The sequence below is a fragment of the Rousettus aegyptiacus genome, unplaced genomic scaffold (genome assembly GCF_014176215.1).
Source record: "Rousettus aegyptiacus isolate mRouAeg1 unplaced genomic scaffold, mRouAeg1.p scaffold_m13_p_12, whole genome shotgun sequence".
NCBI lineage: Eukaryota > Metazoa > Chordata > Mammalia > Chiroptera > Pteropodidae > Rousettus > Rousettus aegyptiacus.
Window position 1 is genome coordinate 18,351,550 of NW_023416287.1, and position 26,300 is coordinate 18,377,849.

Genomic DNA, 26,300 nt, shown 5'->3' on the forward strand with positions numbered 1-26,300 from the left:
TGGGATTTCTGAAATATTACAAATAAATACGAGACTTCATAACTAATTGTGGGACTCCAGGATGGGAATCAATTCTTGTCCCTCAACAGTGGAGACTAACTAACTCACTGGTTAAAGAAGTCAGGGTCAGGAGGCAATGGCTGAGTTGGTGTGAAAGGGGGCTCTCCTTTCTCCCCTAGTCTCACCACCTTCAATCTCCGATATATTTATCTAAGCACTATTAGATTGATATTCTGGAAACACTACTTTCTTCTGTCACTTCAAAAACTTTCAATAGTTCCCTGCTTCCTACAGTTTCAAATCTTAGGAATCCTCCTTCTCACAGAACTTTCCCTTTATTCACAGAATCACCATCTCCTTCCTCACGGAAGCTGTATTTCCTCACGAAACCCGCAAGTTACCAGGAAACTCCCCAACTCCTAGGGAAACCTCATCTTAGAGAACCCTCCTTCTCATATAATCCCCATCTCTTCCCGAAACCCTTGGCCATCTCCTCAATGACCCACAATTTTTCTCTCACAAAACCTCCATCTCCCAAGGGAACTCCCCTATTCCTCCCCCATAAGACCTCTATCTCCTCACGGAACCCTCATTTCCCCACAGAACGCCCCCAATTCCTCACTCCCCTGGCAGCCTCACTTCTGTCCCCACTGACACCTCAAGGCGCGCCCGGGCCCAGGCTCACCTCGCGGCTCTTCCACCGAGCGCCGGTGCAGCTGACGGTAGCGCTGTAGCGAGGAGACATGCGCGGAACGGCTGACCTCGGGCGGCGGAGACCAACTCCGTGCATGGCTCCAGGCTCCAGCCTCCACCTGGCTCCCGCTGCCGCTGCCGCTCCGGCCCCGCTCTTCGGGAAGCCCCATCGCGTCAAATTCCGAGTACTGCTGCCGCCTTTGCTGTGGTCCGGAGCGCTTAGGGGCGAAAAACAGGGCCCCCCACTGGGCGGGGCCTCGGGGAGAGGTGGGACCTGACTGGTAGAGGCGGGGCTTAGGCCGACTGGGGATAGGCGGCCCGGAGGGGCGGAGCCATGCCTCTTGGAAGCTGGACCAGGGTTTTGCAAAGCCAAGGATAGAGAAAAGTCAAGCACTGCTTGAGGGATAGTGAAGGAACTGATTCACGGAAGGGGTGTGGCCGTAGAGGAAAAGCAGAAGGGGCGGGGCAGGGCGCGACGGGAGGGGAGGCGGGCCCATGGAGTGATCAGGGTGGGGTGCGGTCCTGGAATGACAGATGAGAGGTTGGGTTATGACGGGGCTAGAGCGGGAAAGAGCTTGGCTAACAAGGAAGTTGGGTCAGGTCCACTGTGGAGCCGCCCTTTGGTCTTATTTCACAAGCCTGTCACCTCATCGAGTTGGAAAACCAAATGAAGTAAGGTTTGGAACCCTCTCCCTCAAAGAACTATCCCTCCATTCCAAGTAAACCCTTCTCTAACCTCAGAAAAACCTCCTTCCACGATGACGTATAGGACACAGCGAGAGGACAGGATACCCCTCTCTGCTAAACTCAGTGCCAGCTCAGATTTTCTCCCACCCCTGAGGACGTGTCTTTACTCTCCCTGCCTCCACACGTTTTGACCCAGCTCTAAAGTATAAGATTCACTTAAGAGTAGGTGTGCTGAGGTCTTTGCTAATAAACCCACCTCCTCATTGGACAATTGGTGAATTCAGGGAAAGGAAGGAATTTGTCACAAAGCAAACAATGGCCAATGGCCAAGTTACGGCTAAACCTAGGTCTCCTCACTCCAAGTCTATTTTACTCCCTCATCAGGCTGAAGTTAAGGCTAGTGAAATACTGTACCAAAGTCTATGCAAATAGGAGGAATCACTCATACCCTTCTTTCCCTATACTTCGTCAAGAGACCACGCCCACCTGTCACACCTGGGCTCAGTTACCTCGGGCTTCCTTCCATCCTTTCCACTCCAGAAAAGAGGAGCCAGGCAGAACCCTCCATCTCCCACCTGCACTAGCCACCAAGAAAGGCCTACCCCACCTATCAGTTCACAGAATGGCTGTCAAGGCAAGAAGGAACCTTGAACATTTAATTCCAAGAGTGATTCTGAAGCCCAAGGCAGTCAGCCTTCACTTCCTGAAGCCTGCACAGGATGTGTGACCCCATCAGGCCCAGCCTCCCTTCCCACCTGTACCCTCATTCTTTGCTCAGCTAACCACAAGTACAGCACACCCTAAAATGAAAAAAGATCTTTCCATGGTCAGCACTGTGATCCAGAGCCTACCCAGTCCTGAAGGAAGGGTCCATCTCAGAGCTCCCTGAAGCAGTACAGACCTCATGGAGTGGACATGGACCCCACTGAGGAGACAGGTACTTTAACGAGGAGACAACTGCAGCGAAGGGGCATACACTTCACTTAATGTACATGGTCTCCACTAAGGGAGCACAGATCTTGCTGAGGGGTCTCAGGTCTCAATGAAGGGCTGACCCTGCTAATAGGACATGAATTAGCATTGAAGATCACTGACCCTACTGAGGAGACATGGGCTTCCTTCTAGGAGATACAAAAGATATAGACTTTACTAAAGAGAAATCGACCCCACTGAAGGCCCCCTCACTACACCGAGAGCATAGAAACCACTGAAGGAGCACAGATCTCATTTGGTGGGGACAGGCCCTACTGGGGAGATTAGACTTCCCTGAAGCGTAATAAGTCCTATGAACTTCACTGAGAAGATACTAACCTCTCTATGGGGAGGAAGGCATAGAGTAGGCACACAGTCCCAGTTATAGACAACCATCTTCCCACCCCAAACACACAGCCCTCTAGTCTCCCCAGCCTTTCACCCAAGTCCTAGAGCTGTCCCCAATACACTGCTGCCCCCTCCTGTCTACAGGTAGTACTCACAGTAGATTTTCATATAGTTCAGGTCATTTCTGAGCATGAAGCCTGGGATTGGAGGAGGGGATGTATGTCCAGGAGCTTGATCAGCCCCCTCCCTCTACCCGTGTACTGTACAAAGAAAGTTTGGACAAGAGGCCTCATAAAGAGGGAATTCCTCATCCTTGGAGATGGAGAAGTAGTACAAGCTATAGAGTAATTGGAAGAGGATGGAGAGGGTTGGATGAGATGAGAATTCACAACATTAAAGAAGCGATAATAATGATTATGGCATTATTGAGTATGTGTCAAACCCTATACTAAGAGCTTTCTATGTGTTATTTAATCCTCACAGCCCTCTGAGATGGATACTATTATTCTTTCCATTTTTCAGATCAGGAAGCTAAAACTGAGATTATTTGTCTTGCCCAAGATCACATAGCTTATAAGTGTTAGTGCAAGGAATAAAACCCATACATCTAGATTACAGAGACCCACTCCCCACTCCGAGCCCCAGCCCACCCCACTCCACTTCTGCCATACCACCACACTCATTATTAAAGCATTCTTTCCAGAACCTCATCAAAAACTCTTAAAATAGTAGTAAATATTCAGGTTCCAGAGACCCAATCCCAATGTAATAAATAATTCATGATCTCTAGAGTGAAATTTGGGGATCTGCTTTTAAGGATTCTAACACACCCAAGTTTAGGTCAGGGGTCTCAGAAGGGATTGTGCTTGAAACGGGGGTCTGAGAAGTGTCGAGGATCCAGGAAGGGATCTGAAGTCTGAGGAGACCATCCAAGGAGAAGTCTCGAAGTGGAGAAACGGTCTGAGGATGAAGCAAATGCTGGGGTTGGGAGGCGGGGTGAGGAGGTGACAGCAGAGGAGTTCGAGATGGAGTAGAAGAATCTTGGAGTCCAAGAAGGGATCTGGGATCTGAGGAGTTTGGTATCAGAGGAGGATCTGAGGCCGAGGAGAGGTTGGTGATCGGTGGAAGAGTCTGTGGGCGGAGAAGGGAGTCTAGGGTCTAAGGAGGATTCTAGCTTAAACTGGAAGGAAGACGGGACTTGGCCCTGGGCTGCATAAGGTGCCCAGAACCACCATGATTGCGCTTGTAGCGTGCTCTTCCCCTCGACTCCCAACTTCGCGACCCAGACTTGCCTTCCAGGTTCTGCTACTACACCCCGACCCCGACCTGCGCGTCCACTGCAGGCTGACAGTCTAAGCAGGAGGGGGCGAGTCAGACCCTAACACAAGGTAACGTGGGGGTGAGACGCCCCCTCCTGGAGGCCCCAGAGCTCAGGCCCCGCCCTCCCTCCGGCCCCCGCCGCACGACTTCCGGCAGGCGCTGCGCTGCTGGGGGGCGCGGGCGAGGATGGCGGCTGAGAACGATGCCAGTCAGGAGAGCGCCCTGGGCGCCTACTCGCCCGTGGACTACATGAGTATCACTAGCTTCCCGCGGCTGCCGGAGGACGAGCCGGCGCCCGCGGCCCCTCTAAGGGGCCGCAAGGACGAGGATGCCTTCTTGGGAGACCCCGATACAGGTGAGGCCCGCTAGTCCCTGCCTCCTGGGACTTCCCTGGCCCTTCATCTGCGTGGAGCATCACCTCCAGCCTCCATATCCCTAATTCGATTCCTTCCTCCTGGACCTCTCCCTTCTCCCTTGTCTCCGTTAATTATCTGGTGGGGCTGGGGATGCATTTCTGTCTTGGAGTCCTAGGATGCGACAAGGGAGAATGATGCCAGGGACTGCAGTAGGAGAGATGGGGGTTAACTCTTGGGAAGAACCAACTAATTAGGAAGAAATGTTAGAGAGGAGATCCTGAGGAAGAGATATGATCACCCAGAAGAGGCCTTTCGCTAGTTAGGGGAAAGAGGATAGGAGAAACCAAGTCAGAGACTGCAGCAGGATGAATAGAGGCTAGGTCTTGAAAAGAACTTCCACACAGCCAGGGATTGTGGGAAGGAGAAACCATAGGGAGAAGCTGAGAATCTCTTCATGTCCAGGGAGGGGTAAAGAGAATATGATTTTGTCTGTTTGCGTGTGCTGGGTATTGGTAGACAGGGGGATAGACTGCATGACCTCTCAAAGTCCTTGGGGACCAGATTGCCTTCAATGCCCTGTGGATTACCTCACCCCTGCCAGAGCCAGGGATCAGGCTAGGATGTTAGTGAGGTACCCTGTCTCTTAGGAAGCAGTCTCCAGGATTTTGCAGTGTTCTCCTCAGCCCTCTGAATGGACTGCAAGGGGTGGAAGGAAGGAGGAAGGAGATAGGGCTTGGGGAAGACCTGAAGGCCAAGAGCTCTCTGAGCATTTCTTCCCTAGTCTTCTCTCTGTTATCTATGTGGCCCAGCTCTATCATTCTCTCCATTATTCACCCTCCATCCCCCATCCCTCTTTCCCTCAACGTCACTTCCTGGCATTAGAGCATCCTTTTGCTTCATTCTCTCTTCCTCCCAGTGCCTGCACTTGAGTCCTGTCCCTTACCAGCCTGGCAAATCCTGCTTCTCTAGCCCAGCCATCTCTAACTTGGCCCTTCCGGAGCTACTCCCAGCCTGACAGCCCCAAATTCTTTCCCCCTCCACAACTTTCCGATCATCTGGCCCTCACCACAGGCCCCTGCCAACCTGGCTAGACTGTACCCTACCTAGAGATGGGAGGATAGGAGGCTTATGGGCATCAAATGTCAAAGCTGCAGATGAAAATTTCTTTTCCAGTGGAGAATAGGAAGCCCTTGTGCACTGTTTGGGGGATTGTAAATTGGTACAGTCACTATGGAAAACAATTTGGAGGTTCCTCAAAAAATTAAATATAGAACTACCTTATGACCCAGCAGTTGCATTTTTGGGTATTTATCCAAAGAAAACCAAACACGAATTTGAAAAGATGTAAGCACTTCTATATTTAGTGCAGTGCTATTTACATTAGCCAAGATATGGAAACAACCTAAGTGCCCATCAATAGATGATTGGATAAAGAAGTTGTAGTTCATATATACAATGTAATATTACTCACCATTAAAAAAAATGAAATCTTATCATTTGCAATGACATGGATGGACCTGAAAGGTATTATGCTAAGTGAAATAAGTAAGACAGAGAGACAAATACTATATGATTTCACTTATATATGGAATTTAAAGAACAAAATAAATGAACAAACATAACAAAAACAGACTCTTAGATACAGAGAACAAACTGGTGATTACTAGATAGGAAGCAGGTTGGGGGACTGGATTAAAAAGGTGAAGGGATTAATAAGTTTAAATTGGTAGTTATGATATAGTCATGGGGATGTGAAGTACAGAATAGGGAATATATTTAGTCAATAATATTGTAATAACCATGTATAGTGCCAGGTGGGTACTAGACTAATCAGGGAGATCACTTTGTAAATTATGTAAATGTCTAGCCACTGTGCTGCACACTTGAAACTAATATAAAATAATATTGAATGTCAACTTTAATTAAAAAATAAAAATTAAAAAAAATAACTTCTTTTCCAGAGAGAATAGCCCTGTAATCAGGAGGTAGCAAGGAGAAAAGTGGGAAGATATGTTCTGGTTCATCCTTTCTCTACCATTCAGAGAAGTGCTAAGCACTCAATAAAAATGATTGAATGAATAAATGAATGAGAAAGAAGATCTCAGGATGAAAGAATGTCAGAGAAAGGGATTCTCAAAACTTAGGGAGTACCTTGAGGAGTTAATAGAAACTCTGCCCTAATCTGTACAAAAATCCCGCTGAGACTTTGGTCACCTTAATGTCTGGGAACCTGCACCTTATGCCAAGTTTAATGCACTAGAGTTTTAAAGATCTTACCATCATATCTGTGTAGTTATTTCAATGCTCCATCTCCCAGCACTGCTTTCAAGCCCCAAGCCTCCTTTGGCCTAACTGGACCAGCCAGCTGGCCAACATGGCATTTATGTTCTGGAGCTGGTGGTGCCACCTAGTGGCACTGCCCCATCCTCTTATCCAGGACTTTGGCTGTTCCCAGCTAGCCTCTAGCCTGCCACTCCCTAGAACCAAGTGCTGGGCACCTCACAGCAGACCCTGTGGAAAACAGAGCTAGGTGATGACCACTCCAGGTTTGGAAAAATACTTTCTCTTCTCTCCTCTGAGCTATAGGCCTATGTGTTCCCCTTTCCCAGGCATCTGCCTCTAGGTGTCCTGCAAGTGTCTCACCTTTAGCATATCCTATGCTGAACTCATCATCTCTTCCCCATACTCATGCTCTTCCCCCAATGTCATTCTCAAGAAATCACACTGTCATCCATTTATTCTCCAAGGTAGAATCCTAGGAGTCACCCATGATCCCCCTTTCTCTTCTTCTCACTTCTAAATGGTGATCTGATGTTCTCTGTCACTTCCTAAGTATCTTTCAAATTCTATCTCACCATACCTGTCATCACCACTGTAGACTAAGCCACCATCTTCTCTTATCTGTATTACCCATAAGCTTCTAGTTACTCTTTCTGCTTCCTGTCTTTCTCCTCACTCCCACTCAACCCTAATCAATCTACCATCCTGCGCTTCTGATCATGTCACTTCCTTGGTTCAAAAATCTTTAGTGATTCTCCCCTTAAGGTAGTAAATAAGCCAGGGAAGACCTCAGTCTCCAGCCAAGATCTCTCTCTTCTAAGCTCTAGACTTGCCAAGTCAACTCTATTAAGAGTTCTTTTGTCATAAACCCAGCTAAAACTGAGTTATATCTAGAAAGAGAATTTTATTAGGTAGCATAACTGAAAAGTTCAGGGGTATGGAGCTTTAGGCCTGGCTGCATCTAGGTGCCTAAAAAGGAATAGGCTTTTCTCCATCTTTTGCTTTGCTTTCCTTTTTAGGGGTTTCATCTTCAGAAAGCCTCCCATATGGTGGGGGCAAGATGCCCCTACCAATAACAGGCTTACATCTTACCACTTTAGCAACTGAGCCATAAAAAACATCTTTCTCTTTCCTAATAGTTCCATCAGAAGAACAAAGATTGAGCCTCATTGGCCTAGTGCTGATCACATGCCTATCCCTGAACCAGTCACTGTACAGAGGTACCTGTTCTGATTGGTTAGGCCTAGCTCCTATATTTACTCTAGTCGGGAATGAGGAAATGAGCAATGAGAGAGGAGATGATGTTCTCTAAAGAAAATTGAATGGGCAGTGATCTCTAAGCAGATAAAAATTAGATGCCTACTATGGCAGCTGCCTCCAGACAACTCTTGCTGGTGTTTCACAAATTTAGAAGAGCCAAAATTAAACTCATCTTTTCCCCAAAACACTTGTTTATTCTGGTCCCAAACTAACCTTTTCCCAGTGTCCTGCTGTTGCTCTTACATATCAGTGAAATCAATGGTATTATTGCCCCGTACTTACACAGTAGGATACTCAGTAAATACTTTTGTCCGATAACTGAATAACAATAATTGGTGGAATGAAAAGTCTTGAATAGATCCAACTCTGATGGGGCCATATCACCTTTATCACTTGGATTCTCTTATCCGATTGGAGGAAACAGATTTAAGGACAAGAACCTGCAAATATCAACTAGAATTAGCTTATAAGGTTGGTTTTTGAGGGTGGAAATGGCTCCTGATGCCATGTGGAACAATGGAAAGGAAATTTTCAAGTTATGGAGACTCTTGGTTCTGCCATTTATTTATTTATGACCTTAAGCAGGCAACATCACCTTGACTGGTCCCAGTGTCCTCATCTGTAAAATGGAGAAAGTGAACTATCTCATAAAGTTATGATATGTATGTAAAGTGCCTGATACATAGTCAGCATCAGTAAATATTAGTTCAAAACCTTTTCCTGTAGTCCTTTTGAAATCTCTCAGGGCCAAGGAGAGTTCTGTGCCCACAGTAGGTGTTTACCATCTGTTTGTTGAATAAATTCAAGTTTTATTTAGACTCTGTGATGCTGGAGCTGAGAGGGGCAAGCATGATCTAGAAGGAGGCATCTAGAGACAAGTTTCTTTTTATAAATAAAAACTTAAATACAAATCACATGTTTGTGGTAAAAATAAGTAAACAAGCAAATGAACAAGGACTAGTGAGGAAAAATAAATGTTCCCTTCTCTATTGCTATCTCTTTGCATTTTTCCTTTTTATTTAAAAATATATGTATTGATTTTAAAAAAACAATATATATACACATATATATGAATAGTAAAAATTTCAAACAAAACATTCTCTCACTCCATCTCATTCCCACCTTCAGTATCTTTCTCAAAAGTAAATACCATAAATAATTTCTAAAAATTATCTATATACATAGGTGGTTTCTTATTGACATAAAAGAGAATGTGGATGATGGAGGGCCTTGAACACCAAGCCAAGAAGCTTAGATTTTTTATTATGTTGACATTGGTGAACCATGATAGTATTTTTAATAGGAAACTATAAGTCAATTTTTAATATTACCCCACAGACTTTTAAAGATGTTATTCTCCTAGTGCATAGTAGCAGATGCTCAAAAAAATATTGAATGAATGAACTTCTAAAAACATCTTGTGAGTATAGCAAGGTATTGAGGTCAAGGTACCAAGCTATTTCTTTACTGTTCACACACACTCAGAACCTTTAGGCCATTTATATCCCTGAGTTCAAGGCTGAAAAGCACCCAGGGATAGAGGAGGGTATCAGTCCTGGCCAAGGTGGAAAAAGGGTGGAAATAACTTTGAGTAAGCACCTAAAGGGTGCCTGGTATACATTGCCTCATGGAAAACTTGTACGAGTCTGGTCAGTTAGGGATTAGTTCCATTATTAGGATGAGAAAAGTGAGGCTCATGACTTGAAGTGATTTGTCTATAGTCACTCAGCAGGTAAGTGGCTTTCAGGTCTCCATGCCTCCACTCTGCCATCCTCAGATCCATTCTCCCAGACAGCAGCCAGAGGGATCTTTTAAAACACAGAACAGATGGCTTCATATTCTCACTTAAAACTCTCCAGTGGCCTCCTGTGGCTCTTAGGTTAAAATCCAAGCTTCTCACTAGGCCCACAAGACCCAGTGCATCTGGCCTAATCTTTACCCCACTGTTCTTTCCCCCTGCTCACTACGCTGGAACCACCCAGGACTTGGTTATTTTTTTCTAATGTGCCATTTCATTCTTACTTTAGGGCCTTTGCACCTGCTGTTCCTTCTTTCTGGAACACCACATATTCACCCCTTGCTCTTCATATGGCTGGCTCTTTCTCATCCCATAGTTCTCATCTTAAAAGTCACTTCTGCTGAGAGGCCTTGGCTGATTTCCCCAACTAAGCATTCCCCAACACACACTACTATTGTCTCGTTTAATCCTTTTTCTTCATAGCACATACCACAACTTGTGATTATAGACTCCTTTGTATTTACTTACTTGTATATTATCTTTTTTCTCCACTGGTCTGTGAACCCCCTAGGAGGGCAGGAACTTTCTGTACCCTTTCCCCTAGCATCTAGCATAGGGGCAGATACATAGCAGACCCTCCATTTGTCGAATTAATGAATGGACAACTGAAGGGAGGTTGGAAGACAGGGCCTGTCCATTCAGGTTGGATAGCTGTCTCCTTGCATAGAAGATTGAGCCCAGCTCTGGCACTATCTGGTTTCCAGTGAGGGCCCAACCCCGCCCCCTCACCCGCCCCCTCCCCTGGCCTCTCCAGGAAGTATTCACAGCTCTGGGTCCTGGGTCCCAAGAAATTCGTCCTAGGGGAGGTAATCCAGACGCCCTGCTGCCCAGCAGGAGGGTCCTTGCCCCTTCCCAACAGACTGCTGTATAGGGAAAACCCTGAAAGGTGAGCAGCGTGGTGTAGCGGTGTTTCAAGGGCACGGAGGAAGTGGGGACTGGGAACAGCCCTGCCTGGAGGGCTGGCAGGGCAGGTTAAGAAGCTCCAAATGGACACTACCACCACCCCATCTTCCCTACCCCCAATCCCCCACCCCCGGGCCATTCACAGACCCGGACTCCTTCCTGAAGTCAGCACGACTGCAGCAGCTGCCATCGTCGTCATCAGAGATGGGCAGCCAGGATGGGTCACCTTTGCGGGAGACGCGCAAGGACCCGTTCTCTGCGGCCGCAGCCGAGTGCTCCTGCCGCCAGGACGGCCTCACAGTCATTGTCACAGCCTGCCTCACCTTTGCTACTGGTGTCACTGTGGCGCTCATCATGCAGATCTATTTCGGGGACCCTCAGGTGAGAAATTGCTTGAGGAGATCGTGGGAATTGGGGAATGGCTGAGTGGTAGAAGTGGGTCTGGAATTGGAAAGGGGGGAGGGCGGTGACATGAGAGAGGAAGTTCCCAAAGGGAGGGGCTCCTGGTATGAAGGGACAGAACAAGGAAGGGACCTGATCAGGTAGGAGGCACATGAGATAAAGAGGGAAGAGTCAGGAGAGAGTCAAAGGAACAAGAGGACAGGGCTCCCACCCCCACCCCCACTCTCTGTGGAGGTTGGTGGAAGTGCCATGGGGAAGCAGGGGGCTCCTACTGCCCCTACCTAGTCCCTTTTCCTTCTCAGATCTTCCACCAGGGTGCCGTGGTGACTGATGCTGCCCATTGTACATCATTGGGCATAGAGGTGCTCAATAAACAGGGATCTTCCGTGGACGCTGCTGTGGCAGCAGCCCTGTGTTTGGGGATCGTGGCCCCGCACAGTTCTGGCCTAGGCGGGTAAGAAGCTCCCAGATGTGGAGGTTGGGGGCCCCCAGGCTTGCTTCTTCTGGTCTGTAAGCCTCATGTGGCGAGGAGTCCTCCAAGTTTGAATAGAGGGGCAGTTGGTCTTCAACTCCTTGTATTTTCTCTTTCTATGCCCAATTTCACCACTTTCTCCTTGTCCTGAGTCACAGGAGGTGTTTTCAGAAGGTTCTTTTTTCTAACTTGGAAAAGGACTATAAAATGAGGTACATAGGTGAGGGTATGCTGTCATTAATGAAGCCAATGAAACTTTTAGGGTCACAAATCCCTGTGAGTCTATTTAAAATATACCTCAGGTTTACTACCCAAAATACGACCCAGGCTAAGAACTCTTAAAACGAAGGTTACAGACTGGCTACCCATTGCCACATCCAGCACACAGGCTGGTTTCATTTGCACACTTAAATTTTTAAAAATTTATTTCTTTTTGTTATGAAGTTGAGAATTTTCATAACAATCTGGATTTTTAACATCTCTTAACCCTAGCAAGACCTAGTAACCGTTGGCCCACTTTTCCACATGGCTGCAATTATCTAGCTGAGTAGAAGCTACTTCCCATGTTGGGGTTCGTGCCTGTCCACTTTGCTACAGTTCCTACCACTGTTTATTGTTTATCTGTCCTGCTTTCTTTATTATGTTACTTGGCTGTGAGCCAGCCATCTCAGAGGCAACTACCATCTCGGATGGAAACAAGCCACAGAAAAGGGACAAGCTGACAAAGTCTATATCTTGGTTCCTTTAAGACCAGCCCTCCATTCCTTACCAAAGAAATTCCCTTTCTGGTTTTGCAAAGTCTGTTCTTACATAATTCAGTCCTGGGAGAGGGAGCGGGGCATACCAAAGAGGCAGGTGCAGGAAGCTGGCAGGGGTCCAGCTGTGGTCTGGGGTGAGGTAGGGGCAGAATGTCCTGCTCTCCCAGTCTCTGGGTTTTTCCTAATCAGGGATTAAAGTCTCCAGTGACAGGCTGGGAAAGATCCCTTAACTCTGGATACCTGCCTTGATTTCACTTACCAGCCTTGTGGTGTGGCTGTGTCTGTGAATCACTGCTGGAGAGGGGGCTCAGACACCTGACTCCTGATGACAAACTGAGCCTACAGCCATCACCATTATTATTGGGGGTTGAGGGGTCGTAGCTTAATTGTTGAGAAGGGTGGCATCTTTTCATCACCCTCCCCGTTCTGTGTCTCTCCCAGTGGGGGTGTGATGCTGGTACATGACATCCGACGAAATGAGAGCCACCTAATTGATTTCCGGGAGTCTGCACCAGGGGTCCTCAGGGAAGAGGCCCTGCAGAGATCCTGGGAGACCAAGGTGGGGACTCTGGTGAGAAGAGAGGTCCAGGGTGGGATCTCCCTTCACTGCCCTCTGCTAACCCAGGGATTACTTTGCTGAATATTTACCGTGGAGGTGAAGGAATGAGCTGAGCAGGATCCTCTTAGGCTCTGAGGGAGACAGGCAGCCCCTCAAATAAAATAATCAACCAAAAGATCTCAATGGTGGATAACAGCCAATAAAGCAATACTTTTCTTCTGGTGACCTTGCTTATGTGGCACATAGAAAGAAAAAAAAAAAAAAAGGCCATTAAACAGCCCGAGATGTCACAAAGTTGCCTCACTATCACTCACACATCTCCCTCTGAGCCTGCTGACTGTAACTTCCACAGTTTACAACATATTGGAAGATTAGAGAGGAACTGCTAAGGCAAACCCACTCTCTACTGAGAGCAAAGGTGGAAACAGAATAACTTGGGAAAGTAGATATTTAGTGCAGTAGCAAAGCCAAACACACTCTTGAGTTATCACAGCTCACAGTAATGGTGTTGTGATAATGGAAAAGCTCAATGAAGGTCCCTTTTGCACTATGTTAAGAGGCAGAAGTAGGTATAATCCAATGTAGACAGGTTCCCATCTAAATCGGTTATATTCTGGCTCTTATAAGGGTTTGCTTAATTTATATGTCCCTCAACTATGATGGATAAAGGAGGCCTTTTGCATTTGCTGATAGGAAGTTAGGGAGATGGGAGGGAGGATGCCTGCTGGGACAGCTTGTCCCTCCTCTGGGATACCTTGGCCTGTGTCTCTCCCCTGTGCCAGCCCCCCCATCCCTGGCTTGGGGCTCTGCGGAGTTCAGCCCAGCCCCCCCCTTCCAGTGACCTGGTCTCCTCTCTCCCTCGCCTGCCCGCCTTGCCCAGCCTGGGCTCTTGGTGGGGGTCCCCGGAATGGTGAAGGGGCTACATGAAGCTCACCAGCTCTATGGCAGGTAAAGACCTTCCCCCCGGGGACCAGAGACCCCTGCCTGCACCCCTCCTTTGGTGGCCTTCCTACTTTCCCGAATTCTTCCCTTCCCAACTCCCCCTCCTAATATCCCCTTCCCTTGCCAGGACTCTCCTTCCCAGGAACCCCCCTCCCCCCAGGACCCCTCCTCCTCCCCCCAGGAGCTCCTCCACCCCCTGCTCTCCGGCCTCCTCAGATTGCCATGGTCCCAAGTCCTGGCCTTCGCAGCAGCTGTGGCCCAAGATGGCTTCAACGTGACCCATGATCTAGGTCAGTGGGGCTTGGGGGTGGGGGAAAAGGCATGAGGTTGATGGAGAAGGGTGGGGGAAGCTCTGAGATTCGAGGCCCGAGCCAGAAAGCACCTCTCTTCCAGTTGGCTCTTCAGACCTCCTCCCACCCAATCCCACCCTTACCAGGAGGCAGCCTCAAATGAGTTCTGGGAGGGGCCCATATACACCCCCACTTTCCCCATAACAGGCTCCTGGGGGACCAGAACTCTTAGGGAGGACCACTTAGCCTCCATCCACCCCACCTACTGTGCGACTCAGCCATCAGGTCCAGCCCTGGCTTCCCTTGCCCAGCCTCCTGTCCCTGCCCACAGCCCACGCCCTGGCTGAACAGCCTCCACCCAATGCGTCTGAGCGCTTCCGTGAGATGTTCTTGCCATCTGGTCACCCACCGCTGCCTGGTTCTCTGATGCATCGGCCTGACCTGGCCGCTGTGCTGGATGTGCTCGGCACCTACGGCCCCTCTGCCTTCTATGCTGGTGGCAACCTCACGCTGGAGATGGTGGCAGAGGTGAGCACTTTGGGAGCTCTTGAAATTCTAGAATAGACAAAACTAATCTCTGGTGATGGGATTCAGATCAGTAGTTGTTGGGATGGGAAAGGTTGACTGGGATGCACAAAAAGAACCTCCTGGGGTGATGGAAATAGTCTATCTTGATTGGGCTCCCAGGGCTGGTCAACCTGTACAGAGGCCTGTCCTGTCCCTCCCAATCCTGATGGAGACCCACAATCAGCCTCAGCTTCCCTGAACTCACAATCCCACCCTGCCCTTAGGTGTTCTAGGGAATGAGGGAAATTCCTCTTTCATTGATGACTATTAGGACTGGGGGTATTGACACAAGGGCTTACCAACACCCTCAAGAATCTAAGTCTGAGACAGTAATGGGTTCTGAGAACTGTTGTCAATAGTTCAAAACTCCTAATGGAAAATTCTGTTAAAGATAAGGATACACAGACAAACTCAGTGGTTGTCTAATCAGTGCAATGGGAGTGATTATATCTATCTCTGCCATACAGCTGTGGGAACTGAATAAGTCTGTCATTCATTCTACATTCACAGAGTGCCTGCTCTGTGCCAGACCCTGTGCTGGTCACTGGAGGTATGGTTATGGTCATAGAAACCCTTCTCAAATAGACTTAACTGGGAAGTCCAGCAGAGTGTGGGCTTTAGGTCTGCTGGATCCAGAAGCTCCATCCACACTGTCAAGACTTGGTCTTTTTTCCTTCTGTCTCATTACTCTACTTTCCTCTGTTTGAATTCACTCTCTGTTGGATCCTTTTCACACCTGCTCACCACCAGCCATCCCAGAGAAAGAGTATTTCTCATCCTAGTAGTTCCAGCAAAGGCTCAAGGTTATGTCTCATCAGTCTGTCATAGGTCTCATGACTATTCCCAAACCAATTACTGTGCCATGAAAAGTAATGCTCTTATTAGCCAGACCTGGGTCGTGTATCCTCTCCTGGAGGTGGAGACAGGAATGAAGGCGATTCTAACAAAGACCATCAGAGCTTTAAAAGAAAAAAAACCAAAGTTGAGTTTATTAACTTGCCAGAAAAAAGAACACATGTACACCAGCCAAGAAATTCGAGATATAGTTCACTGAGGGTAGATTAGAAGTGAGAAGTTTCAAGTACTAAAAAAGGAGAGGCTTCCTAGTGTTGTGCTACTTTAGGATTGAAAATTAGCACGCTGGATAGGATGGAATGCAACCCATTGGTTTATATAAGATTGGTTCATTAGTTAGTAGAGTGCTTAATTATGTTATTTCTGCCAGGGTCATCTAGAGTTTATGATTTTGTAGTGGTTTTAGTTGGTTGTAGTGAAATGAAGGATTTAGTTTTGATATCTCTCAGGTATGTGTTGCTATAAGTGGAAAATCTTTTTATATATATAGGCAGAGAAGGCAGTTTGTACAAAGACATGAAATCATGAGTTCAGGAATACAGGTCATTCTGAGTGGCTATACAAAGCTCACTGGGGAATAGCAGGGCATGAGGTGCAAGATGTAGGCAGGGCCAGATCACAAGGGACCTTGAATGTCAAGCTAAGGAGGTCATTTATGAAATGTACCCAGCACAATGTCTGACATAGTAAGTACTCAATGTTAGTGCTTTCCTGCTTCCTTTTTTCTGGGGTACCCAGGCTGATGGGGTCCCTCGAGACCATGATAAGAGTTGCAGAAGACACAAAAGTTATAAACTTTTTTTTTCTGTGATCCAAATATAAGCCAAGTCTATATGCTCACCATGTGGTGTGTGGCTTACCGTGGCAGTGGGGTCATTCTCTCCTCTCCAGGCTCAGCATGCAGGGGGTGTCATAACTGAGGAAGACTTCAGCAACTACAGTGCCCTCGTGGAGAAGCCTGTGTGTGGCGTGTACAGAGGTGACCTCTCCTCCAGCTCCAAGGGTCCCTACTCAGGAGAAGCCTCCCAACCCTTGGCCACATGCTTTTGGCCTAGAGAGTCCTCCCCTTTTTACAGGAGAGAAACTGAGGCAGCTAACTGTTGAAAAAAGCCAGAGCCAGCCTAGTTTCCAAAGTAGTCTTAGAGTCAGTTACCTGAAGTATTTAGGATATGGGGAGGTAGGTTTTGTCAAAGGCTCAGGTCTAAAAGTTAGGGTTCTAGCCATAGGTGTTCTGTGCTTCCTTGCTCCATCCCCAGTCCCACTCTCAATGCCCAGTACTTGCCAAGAAGAATTATAAGACCAAAGTCCATCTAAGCTTCTGGTTATAACAAACTTTTCAAGACAGTCATAGACCCACCCCCTCATTGTGCCAAAAGGAAACTGAGGGCCCAGGAAAGGAACAGAATTTAACCTGTCAAACTCAAAGCCAGTGAAGAACACAGCCAAGCTGATGACATGGAGAAATCCATGTGCGCTGAACTCAAAGTGATGGGTCCCTAGGTCTCTCAGGAGGTTCACAGGTTTTCTCCTCTAGGAGGGCCAGATCACCTCAAGCCCCAAGAGAGACTGCCTATGAGGTCAAGTTTCTAGGCCTCATTCTTCAGCCTGATTCCTCTACCAGAGGCAGTAGTATATGGAGCAGAGGAAGACCTGGGTTCAAGTACTAGCTGTGCCATTCACCTTGAACAAGTCCCTTCCAACTCTGAGCCTTGGTTTCCTCCTTCAAATAGAGATAATAATAGTGCTTACCTCTCAGGGTGGCTATTAGGATTGATGAGATGATGTTGGAAGTTGCCCTGATCAGAATGGGCACTGAATGTGTATTTGATTTTCCATTTCCCCTCCCCAGCCTGTGTTCTCTTGGCGATGTCAGTACCTTGAGTACTCTGGGTTCCCCTTGTCTCCTGTAACCTTGGACCAGCTGCCTCTCTCTGCTTCAGTTTTCTCACCTATAAAATGGGGATGAAAACAGTACCCACTGTGAGGATTAAATGAGTTAATTAGTTACTGTTTGTGTTATATGTCAGGTGTTATTATTCGTTTGATGTCCAAACATCTAACAACAGAGGCCTTACATAGGAAGAAGAGGTTGCTGCTCCCAAGAAGTTTCAGGGATGGGATTGTCAGGGGCCCTGAATAGTATCCTGGCCTGTGGGAGGAGATGAAAGGAGACACATGGTGACCAGGAATCTGGACAGCTGGACACCTATCACTGTTCTCCCAATGGCCTGTATTATGACTCCGAGCAAATCACAGTCCTCTTGAGCCTTAGTTTCCTTGTATGGAAGAGGAAAACGAATACCGGTGTTCTGGGTTGGAGTCCTGGCCCTGTCCTTGACTCGCCATGTGAACTTCAGTGTCTCCCTTTGCCTTTCAATGCTTTTCCTCTCAATGCAGTTTTCCTATCTGATGAGGGGGGTTAGTGCAGTGGTCTCAGTCTGCATGATGGTGGGATGTGGAGATGCCTTGACCCCTTCCCTGCCATCTGGTCATTTCCTGTCCTTTCAGGCCACCTGGTTCTCAGTCCCCCACCCCCGCATACAGGCCCTGCCCTCATCAGTGCTCTCAACATCCTGGAGGGCTTCAATCTCACCAGCCTGGTATCCCGGGAACAGGCTCTTCACTGGGTGGCAGAGGTGAGGTTGACCCCGCCATCCCACCCTGAGTATGGGGACACTGGGAGTAGAGGCCTGGGGTACAACCATGGGGCAGGACTAAATCCCTTCTAAATTTTTACACACAAAAGGATCTTTGGTGTGGGTGCTGGGGAGGGCCCGGCAGCCTCTGCCACGTTCCTGCTCCATTTCCAGACCCTGAAGATCGCGTTAGCCCTGGCCAGCAGACTAGGAGACCCTGTCTATGATTCTACCATCACTGAGAGCATGGATGATATGCTCAGGTGGGTCCTGCATCAGAACTCTGGGGACTGCAGAAGTGGTGGTGGGTGTGGGGAAAGGATCAGGTGAAAAGCAGCCAGTGGAGCAATATGGCCTGAAGCCCCAAGTAAATTTCAGCTCAACTCTAACTCACAGTGTGATACTGGTTGCTTCTCTTTGCACCTCAGTTTCTCCATGTGTACAATGAATTGGTCTATTTCATATGGCTCAATTTCTTTGACCCTAGCAGAGCCCATCTGTTCTCCCTTTTGAGTGAAAAAGAAAGCCTAATAACAATGAAGAGTCTCCAAGAAAATACTAGCGGCTTTGGGAATTTTGATTATAATTTATCTACATTAGCAGCATAACATAGTAGTAAGACTGTGGGCTCTCGTCAGACTGTCTCAGTTCAAAGCCCAGATTCGTCATCCATTAGCTGTGTAGCCTTGAGAAACTCATTTAAACACTCTAAATCTCAGTTTCTAAAGGAGGCCTGACAAGAATGGTGCCAACCTTATGAAGTCATGGTGAAGACTAAGATCATACATGCAAGGCACTTAGCATGTTGTCTGGTATATAATAAATATTGAACAAATTCATTATTATTAATTGGCAATAGGAGTAAGAATGGTTACTATTTAACTGCTACTATAACTGGCTAACTAAGGGACAGTCATAAGCCAAAAATAGAATTAATGTAAATTTGTTTCATAATTTCATAAATTTGTTTTCAAGATCAATACAAGTTTAGCTCTAAAACATACACACAAACCTATGTTAAACTCATTCAACTAATTCATCCAATAACTAGTTAGTTATTAAAGGCTTATTATCTACTAAGTCCTCCTGTGTCTTCAAAAAAATATTCTAATAGCAAGTAAAGATTCCTATATACAACCCCTCCCCCCACCACACACACACTAAACTCCTAGTAAAGCTTTAGTTCTAGACTACAAACATTAGGTTAAGTGAATTCAGTGTGTTCACTCAAAACAAATATTTTCTAAGCATCCACTATGCCCTAGGTATTTTCGTATAAAGGATTAAGTGAAAGTCAAATAACTAAAAGACTCTTGATTTAAATACCAAATAAAAGTTGGCTCTAGAAAAGAATCTGAGTAACACCTAAATAAATTCATTCAGTTCAACAATTATTTCCTGGATAGTCCCTATATGCTAGGAATAAGTAAGCTTCTGCTCTCATAAATTTAATAGTCCAGTGGGGGAGGCAGATGTTAATCACACAGACATCACAAAGTGTGGTAGGTGGGTTGTAATGAGAACCTGCTGGGTGTTTGTCTCCTGCTCCATGTTTCTTCAGCAAGGTGGAGGCTGCCTACTTCCGGGGCCACATCAATGACTCCCAGGCAGCCCCTGCCCCACTCCTGCCTGTTTATGAGCTGGATGGGGCTCCCACGGCTGCCCAGGTGCTCATCATGGGCCCTGATGACTTCATTGTGGCCATGGTCAGGTATGCCAGCTCAAACACAGAACCTGGCCCAAGGGATCATGTGCCCCAGGGGCCTGGGTGGGAGTGAGGGTGGGCTCAGGGCTCACCTGGTGCCAATGTCAACCCCCAGCTCCCTGAACCGGCCCTTTGGCAGTGGCCTCATCACCCCCTCGGGGATCCTGCTCAACAGCCAGATGCTGGACTTCTCCTGGCCCAATAGGACTGCTAACCATTCTGCACCTAGCCTGGTAGGGTCTTGCTTCCCTTCTACCCTGGGGTCTCCAAGGCTAGGTAGAATATGCTGCAATATGGCTGCCCTTCCCTCCCTACTTCCTATAGGAACTTCCATTACAAAAAGGAAAGGAACCTAAATAAGGTGTCCACTTCACCTTCAGCCCAAGTCTGGGGCTTGGAGCTTGGTGGGTCTGAAGGAACCTTGTCCCATTCTGTCACTGTTTTATTGTGTGACCTGTGGAAAGTCTCACCCACTCTCTAGGCCTCAGTTTCTTCACCTGTACAATGAAGATATTGGCTCCTGATTTTATGTTTTGGGTGCTTTTTAACACTAATGGTCTATGACTATGTGATGCTGAGCTGATGGAGCTCAGCCCTAATGCTGGGCACCAAAGGAGAAAGAAGGTAGGAATTAGTGTCTGTTGGAGGCCAGCACTCTTACACCCTGCAGACTGGGGTCCCAGCACAACAAAGACAGATATGACCAGGGTGGAGATTACCTTGTTCTTCTCCATAGCCATCTTCCTTGGCTTGGTCCTCTCCGCTGCCACCCATGGTACCCCCATAGCAGCCCCATAGGTTATGGATCCACTATCCACCCCAGCTACCCAAGTACCCTGCCCATTTCACAGATAGAAGACTGAGACCAGTTTCCCATGAAAACTGGGCCCATAGAAGATACAGGTGAGGGAGGGAGGTTGGAAGAGTGATGAAGTAGCCCTTACTGTATCTCACCCCACCTTTCATCCCCCTTGTGGTTTTGATCCTCTGAAAACAGGAGAATTCAGTACAGCCGGGGAAGCGGCCACTGTCTTTCCTGCTGCCCACTGTGGTCCGGCCAGCAGAAGGACTCTGTGGAACCTACCTCGCTCTGGGAGCCAATGGAGCTGCACGGGGCCTCAGCGGCCTGACCCAGGTGAGGTTTCTTCCATGGTAGGCCTTTTGTAGCCAGGAACCAAGCTATGGCCTGGGCTGTAGATGTCTCTTGCTCATTCTCATCTCTTACAGCAAACATGGACTGGGTTGCTTTGTGCCAGGCTCATCCTGGGCATGGGCACCTAGGCTATGCTGAGTTTCTTAGTGAAAACAAAGCCCTGAAGCTCCTTGTCTTCCCAGGTTGTAGGGGAAATTGCAGGGCCAGTAGAATTGAGAGTGACATAGTATCTGGGCTGCTTAGGTTCTGACAATATCAACTTCCAGCATGCCTCTGCTCAACATTTGAATATGCAAGCAGCTATCTTTAAGGTCTGATTTTGAAAGGAAGGACCAGTTACTCTCTAAAATGCCCCACAACAATTCCACAAATGTCTTGAGCCCCTGATATATGTGCCAGGGCACATACTTTGGCAGGTGGCGCGTTAACTAACCTGAGCTTTGGAGTAAGACACCCTGAGTCCCAACCCCAGTGCTTCCAATTTCCAACTTTGTGATGTCGGGGAATTCACTTAACCTCTCCGAACTTTAGTCTCCTCATCTGTAAAATGGAGATATTAACGTTAGCTAACATCCTTACCAAGTGCTGGGCTTAATGTTACATGCATTAACCCTTTAAGTTTCCCAACTTTGGAAGAAATTCTTATTTCTATTTCGTATATGAGGAAACTGAGGCCTGGAGAGGTTAAGAAGTTAGGTCCAGTTTAGTAAGAATGGGCAGGTAGTTTTGTTCCAGAGCTTATTCACACTCCAAATAAGCTAAAGGTACTCACATTGTGCCCTTGACCACCCTCAGCTAATAACCCTGCCCTGGCTAGGGATAAGGGAGGACAGCCCTGGACTGAATTAAGGGAGACTGGGTGCTAGTCATGCCTCTCCCCTGGCTCTCTTTAAACTCTGAAGTGAATCACTTTTCTTCTCTGGCCCTCAGTTCCCACTCTGTGAAATGGGGACAGTCATCACAGACCTGCCTGTCTTCTGAGGCTATTAAGAGGCTCAGATGTCACCCTTGGTATAAGGAATCTGAGACTAAGAAGTCTGGACCAGAGGTGAGGGCTGTAGAGTCCCGAACCCCCATCTTTGGGATAGCCCTGACTTCGCCCTTTGGCTGCCCACAGGTTCTGCTGAATGTCCTGACCTTGAACCGGAACTTGAGTGACAGCCTGGCCCGTGGTCGTCTTCACCCAGACCTGCAGTCCAACCTCCTGCAGGTGGACAGTGAGTGCAGAGAAGAGATCCCCATGGGGTGGGCACAAGACCAGGTAGAAAGAGGATCGTCCCAAAGGTTCCCTTGCTTCAAGTAGTACCAACTCCCTGCCATTGAAAGTTTGGTTTCTTCCAACTAACTCCTATTGAAACAGTAAAAGATTGGGGGATTGGAGCCAGTCCTGCTGTCTCTTGGCTGAGTAGCCTTGGGAAATTCATGTTTCTACTCTGAGCCTCTGGGCCTCAGTTTTCTCATATGTAAAACAAGATTCATTTGTTCATTGTGCAAACCATTCATTCAGCAGTTTGTATTGAATACCTACTCTGTACCAGGCATTATCCTAGGTGCTGGGGATACTGCATTTCCAGGGAGAAAGGAAAAGAAATCCTCAAAGAAATGAGAAAACAAAACAAATGTTCTGCAGAGCAGTAAAGCAGTATAATATATAGGACTGACTCAGTGATTGTTGAGGGCTTCTCTTTGGAGATATTTAAGTTGAAATCTGAAGAGTGAGGAAGAGCCCACCATACACAGAATTGGGGCAGGCTTTGTAGGCCAAGGGACCAAATGCAAAAAGTTCAGGGCAGGAATGTGCTTCGTGTGTTTTAGTAGAAAGGAAACCAGGGTGAGTGAGGGTAAGATGAGACCAGAGAGGCAGACAGGGGCCAGATCATGGACCTTATAGGTTATGGTGAGGACATAGACTTTTCTCTAAGGACAGGTGCTTAATTTTGGACACAGCTTCATTTTGTAAATGGGAAAGTATGTACACCTTTGAGGAGTTTTTATTACAACAGACAGTGTATTATGCAAGCCCAAAGGGGAGACAGAATTGAGTGAGACACGGTCCTTGCCTGTTCAATATTATTCCCATTTTATAGATAAAGAAACTGATGCCCACAGAGATTATAAACTAGTCAAAGATCAAGCAATAAGTGGCAGAATTGAGAGTAGAATATATACCTGGATGATACTAAAGACTCAGTTCTTTATTGCATGGCTCTAGAAATCTCTTAGACTGAAGCAGGCAGGTTGGAAGCCACAGACCTAGATCCTCAGCAGTCATACCTTATAGTTGGTAGGTGACACTTTGGATTCCAGCTGATGGATGATAAGGCTGCACTTGAAAGTGTATTTTGCTCAACTAATATCTTCTCATCTATAACAAATGTGAGGCTTTATGCTAAATTACTTGGGGGGGGGGGCGTGGAGTGAGGGCTCATCCTAGCCCTCCCTTGAGGGGCTCACAGTCACAGACAGAGGTATGAGGCAAAGGGAAAGTTCATCTACTTGAGGACTCTGGGAGGCTTATGGAGGCGGTGACAACTGGCTGGGCCTTACATATGAGCAGGAATTGGGAGTGTAGAGGTAAAGAACATAGTGGATAGGGGAACAGCCTGGGCAAAAACCAGAGTGGCTCAGAGAGCAGCCAGGAGCCCAGCTGGGCTAGAGACATTGTTTCCCAAACTTCAGAATTTATCTATCACCTTCGTGATTTTTGCCACATTTACACATCATCTAAACCATTAGATGGACTATAAATGAACTCCTTTTTTTAACCTAAATGTATTTTTAAAGTAAATCTCATATCACAATGCCAAATGGAAAAATGGCAATATTTGCCACAAATAGATGATAAATAGCTATTTAAAAAAATCAAATATTTTTAGGTTTCAGGTAGATATTGTTGCCCCAGGAAGGCTCTGCCACCTGCTCTCTCTGTTAAGGAAGGAGGTGAGACATGTTAGAGACCAGACTGAAACTTAGTCCTTGTTATTATCCAAGAGGTTGAAAGTGAACTAGGAGAGAGACTCAGTGACTTAATGCTTTTCAATGTTGTCTTTATCTCCAGAACTACCCTCCAGTAATCCCATTTGAGGAAATAGGCCCATATCTTTGTTGAAGAGCAGTGGGAGGTGAGAATACAGGGTTTATCATGGAGGTCCATGTTAAGAAGCATGGACTTTATCCAGTTGAGTAAGGGGAGGGATGTGACCTGATTTGTTTAATGTAGGGAAGATAGATTGAAGGGAGGAGAACTTAAGTTGGGGAAATACAAGAAGCATTAGGATAATGGCCCAGCAAGAGATGATGAAGAAAGACCTGAACTTAATGCAAGAGAATAGGAATTTGTTCATTTATCCAATAAATACTTGCTTAACATTTACCATGTTCTTACCCTGTTCTAGGCACTGGAGATCAATAGTGAACAAAACATCCCTACCTTCAAAAATCTTATCTAGTGCAGGGAGACAGTAAATAAATAAATACAGGTAGAATTAAGTGCTTTGAAATAAAACAAAGCAAGGTGAAGAGAACAGGGGCTGCTATTTTAGATAGTGATCAGGAAAGTTCTCCTTGGACACTGGAATGAAGTAAGGGAGCCAGTTTTATGACCCCCTAGGAGGAGAGCATTCCAGGCAGAGAGAAGGCCCTGAGATAGGAGCATGTTTGGCCTCTTTGAGGGTCAGCAAGGAGGCTAGAGCAGAGTGAACAAAGGGAGAGAGTGGAAGGAAGTAAGAAGAGTTTAAAGAGGTAGTGAGGTCCCAGATGATATTGGGCCTTAGAGGCTGTGGTAAAGACTTTGGATTTTATTCTGAGTCATCAAAGCTGTTAGAGGGTTTTGAGTGAGGAAAGCAACATGGTCTAATGGTTTAAAAGGATCTCTATGACTGCTGTGTGAAGAGGCTGTAAGGCAGGCAGGACTGGAAGCAAAAAGACCAGTTAGTGGGCTATACAGTAATCGTGGCAAGTAATGATGGCAGCTTGGCCTAGGCAGGTGGAGATGAGACTCCAAACCCCTTTTTCCAATATTAAGAGTGACTGTATATTATTTATCACTTACTGTATACAATACTCTGAGTTCAGTGCTTTCTATATATTATTTCCTTTAATCATTGCAACAATTTCATGTAGTAGATTCTTGTATAATCCCCATTTTATGCACAAGGAAACTGAGGCTCAGAAAGGTAATTTGCCCAAGGTCACACTGCTCTTTAGTGGAATATGCAGTACCAGGACTCAAGTATGACCATAAGACTCCTGAGCTAGTGCTCTGAACACTCTGAATGTGTTTGTATGTTGGGGGATGGTTTTCAGGTGAGTTCACAGAGGAAGAGATTGATTTCCTGGAAGCCAGGGGTCACCATGTGGAGAAGGTAGATGTCTTATCCTGGGTCCATGGCAGCCGGAGAACCAACAACTTCATCATTGGTGTGAAGGATCCTCGGAGCCCAGATGCAGCTGGAGCCACCATCCTGTAGAGCTGTGGAGTGGGGCGGGGGTCTCTGCTCCCCCCCTTTGCATGTTCCTAGAGTCCCTCCTTCTCCCAGGTTTGGTCTCAGGGGGACCCCAGGGATGCTCCAGATCAGGGGCCAGAGGGAATGCTTAGCAAACCCTATCCCAAAGTAACTGGAAAATTCTCTATCCAGAGGCCTGTGGTGGCAGCAGTGATGGTGGTGGTGGTGGTGGTGGTGGCGGTGGTGGTGGTGGTGGTGGTGAGTGTCATTGTTCACAATCAGGCAGGCAGGACCTTGGGGAGTCAGACTATCTGTCTGTCTGTCTCCTTTCCCTCAGCCATGCTGGCCCTGAGCTTAGGGACGTGCTTGCAAACCCTTCTCAAGGGTCCTTACAACCCCAACATCTCGTCTGGCCTCACCTGGGCCTTGTCTTCCAGCTCCCTTCTCCTGTCCCCAGCCTCATTTCTTAAATGACTAGGATTTTTTTTTTAATGAACCATCCTGGGGAGGGGGGTGTTCCTCTCTTCCTCCCACCAGGGTGAGGCGGAGACCTTGCATCTGGGGGGCTTAGGGTGTGGAATAGGGGTGGGGGTAGGGACCAGCTCAGGGGCTTCCATTTGCAAAGGGGAATTAAAGAAAGAATATTGCTTAACCATGGCTCTGGCTTGATTTATGTTTGGCTGTGTTGGAAGTGCGAGTGAGAGAGGTCGAGATCTCGGCTCATCCTGTTCCAATATCCCTAATTCCAGGGCAAACTGGATTCAGTTTCATGGGGGTCTTAATAATATCTGCCATCTCTCTAATACTTGCACTATAAAAATTATAAGGATAATTAATAACAATAATTATAATTATAAATAGCATCTATCGAATACTTACTGTGTGCCAGGCTGTTTGCT

General features: G+C 47.1%; 2 protein-coding genes across 7 annotated transcripts in view; one reads left to right on the plus strand and one right to left on the minus strand.

The window, feature by feature from the left end:
• Positions 1–1,055, minus strand: part of ACSS2 (acyl-CoA synthetase short chain family member 2) — a 44,924-nt gene extending 43,869 nt beyond the window's left edge. The window contains exon 1 of the mRNA XM_016126394.2: positions 686–1,055. Coding sequence (XP_015981880.1) covers positions 686–863 — 178 coding nt within the window. The 5' untranslated portion in view covers positions 864–1,055. The remainder of the gene's footprint in view (positions 1–685) is intronic.
• Positions 1,056–3,482: 2,427 nt separating this feature from the next.
• Positions 3,483–26,053, plus strand: GGT7 (gamma-glutamyltransferase 7). Of its 6 annotated transcripts, none has more exons than XM_036229495.1 (15): positions 3,483–4,375; positions 10,763–10,998; positions 11,322–11,473; positions 12,691–12,808; positions 13,689–13,756; positions 13,967–14,040; positions 14,372–14,568; positions 16,354–16,441; positions 17,971–18,098; positions 18,273–18,361; positions 19,660–19,809; positions 19,919–20,036; positions 20,801–20,938; positions 22,074–22,166; positions 25,262–26,053. In XM_036229495.1, exons 1-15 carry the CDS (start codon positions 4,207–4,209, stop codon positions 25,322–25,324), a joined length of 1,881 nt encoding a protein of 626 aa, XP_036085388.1. In that variant the 5' UTR covers positions 3,483–4,206; the 3' UTR covers positions 25,325–26,053. The 6 variants fall into 6 exon arrangements, with proteins under 6 accessions (XP_036085388.1, XP_015981883.2, XP_036085386.1 ...); XM_036229493.1 differs by having other exon boundaries at positions 3,488–4,375; positions 12,691–12,820; positions 18,007–18,098; positions 22,074–22,173; XM_016126395.2 differs by having other exon boundaries at positions 3,491–4,375; positions 12,691–12,820; positions 22,074–22,173.
• The last annotated feature ends 247 nt before the right edge of the window (positions 26,054–26,300 follow it).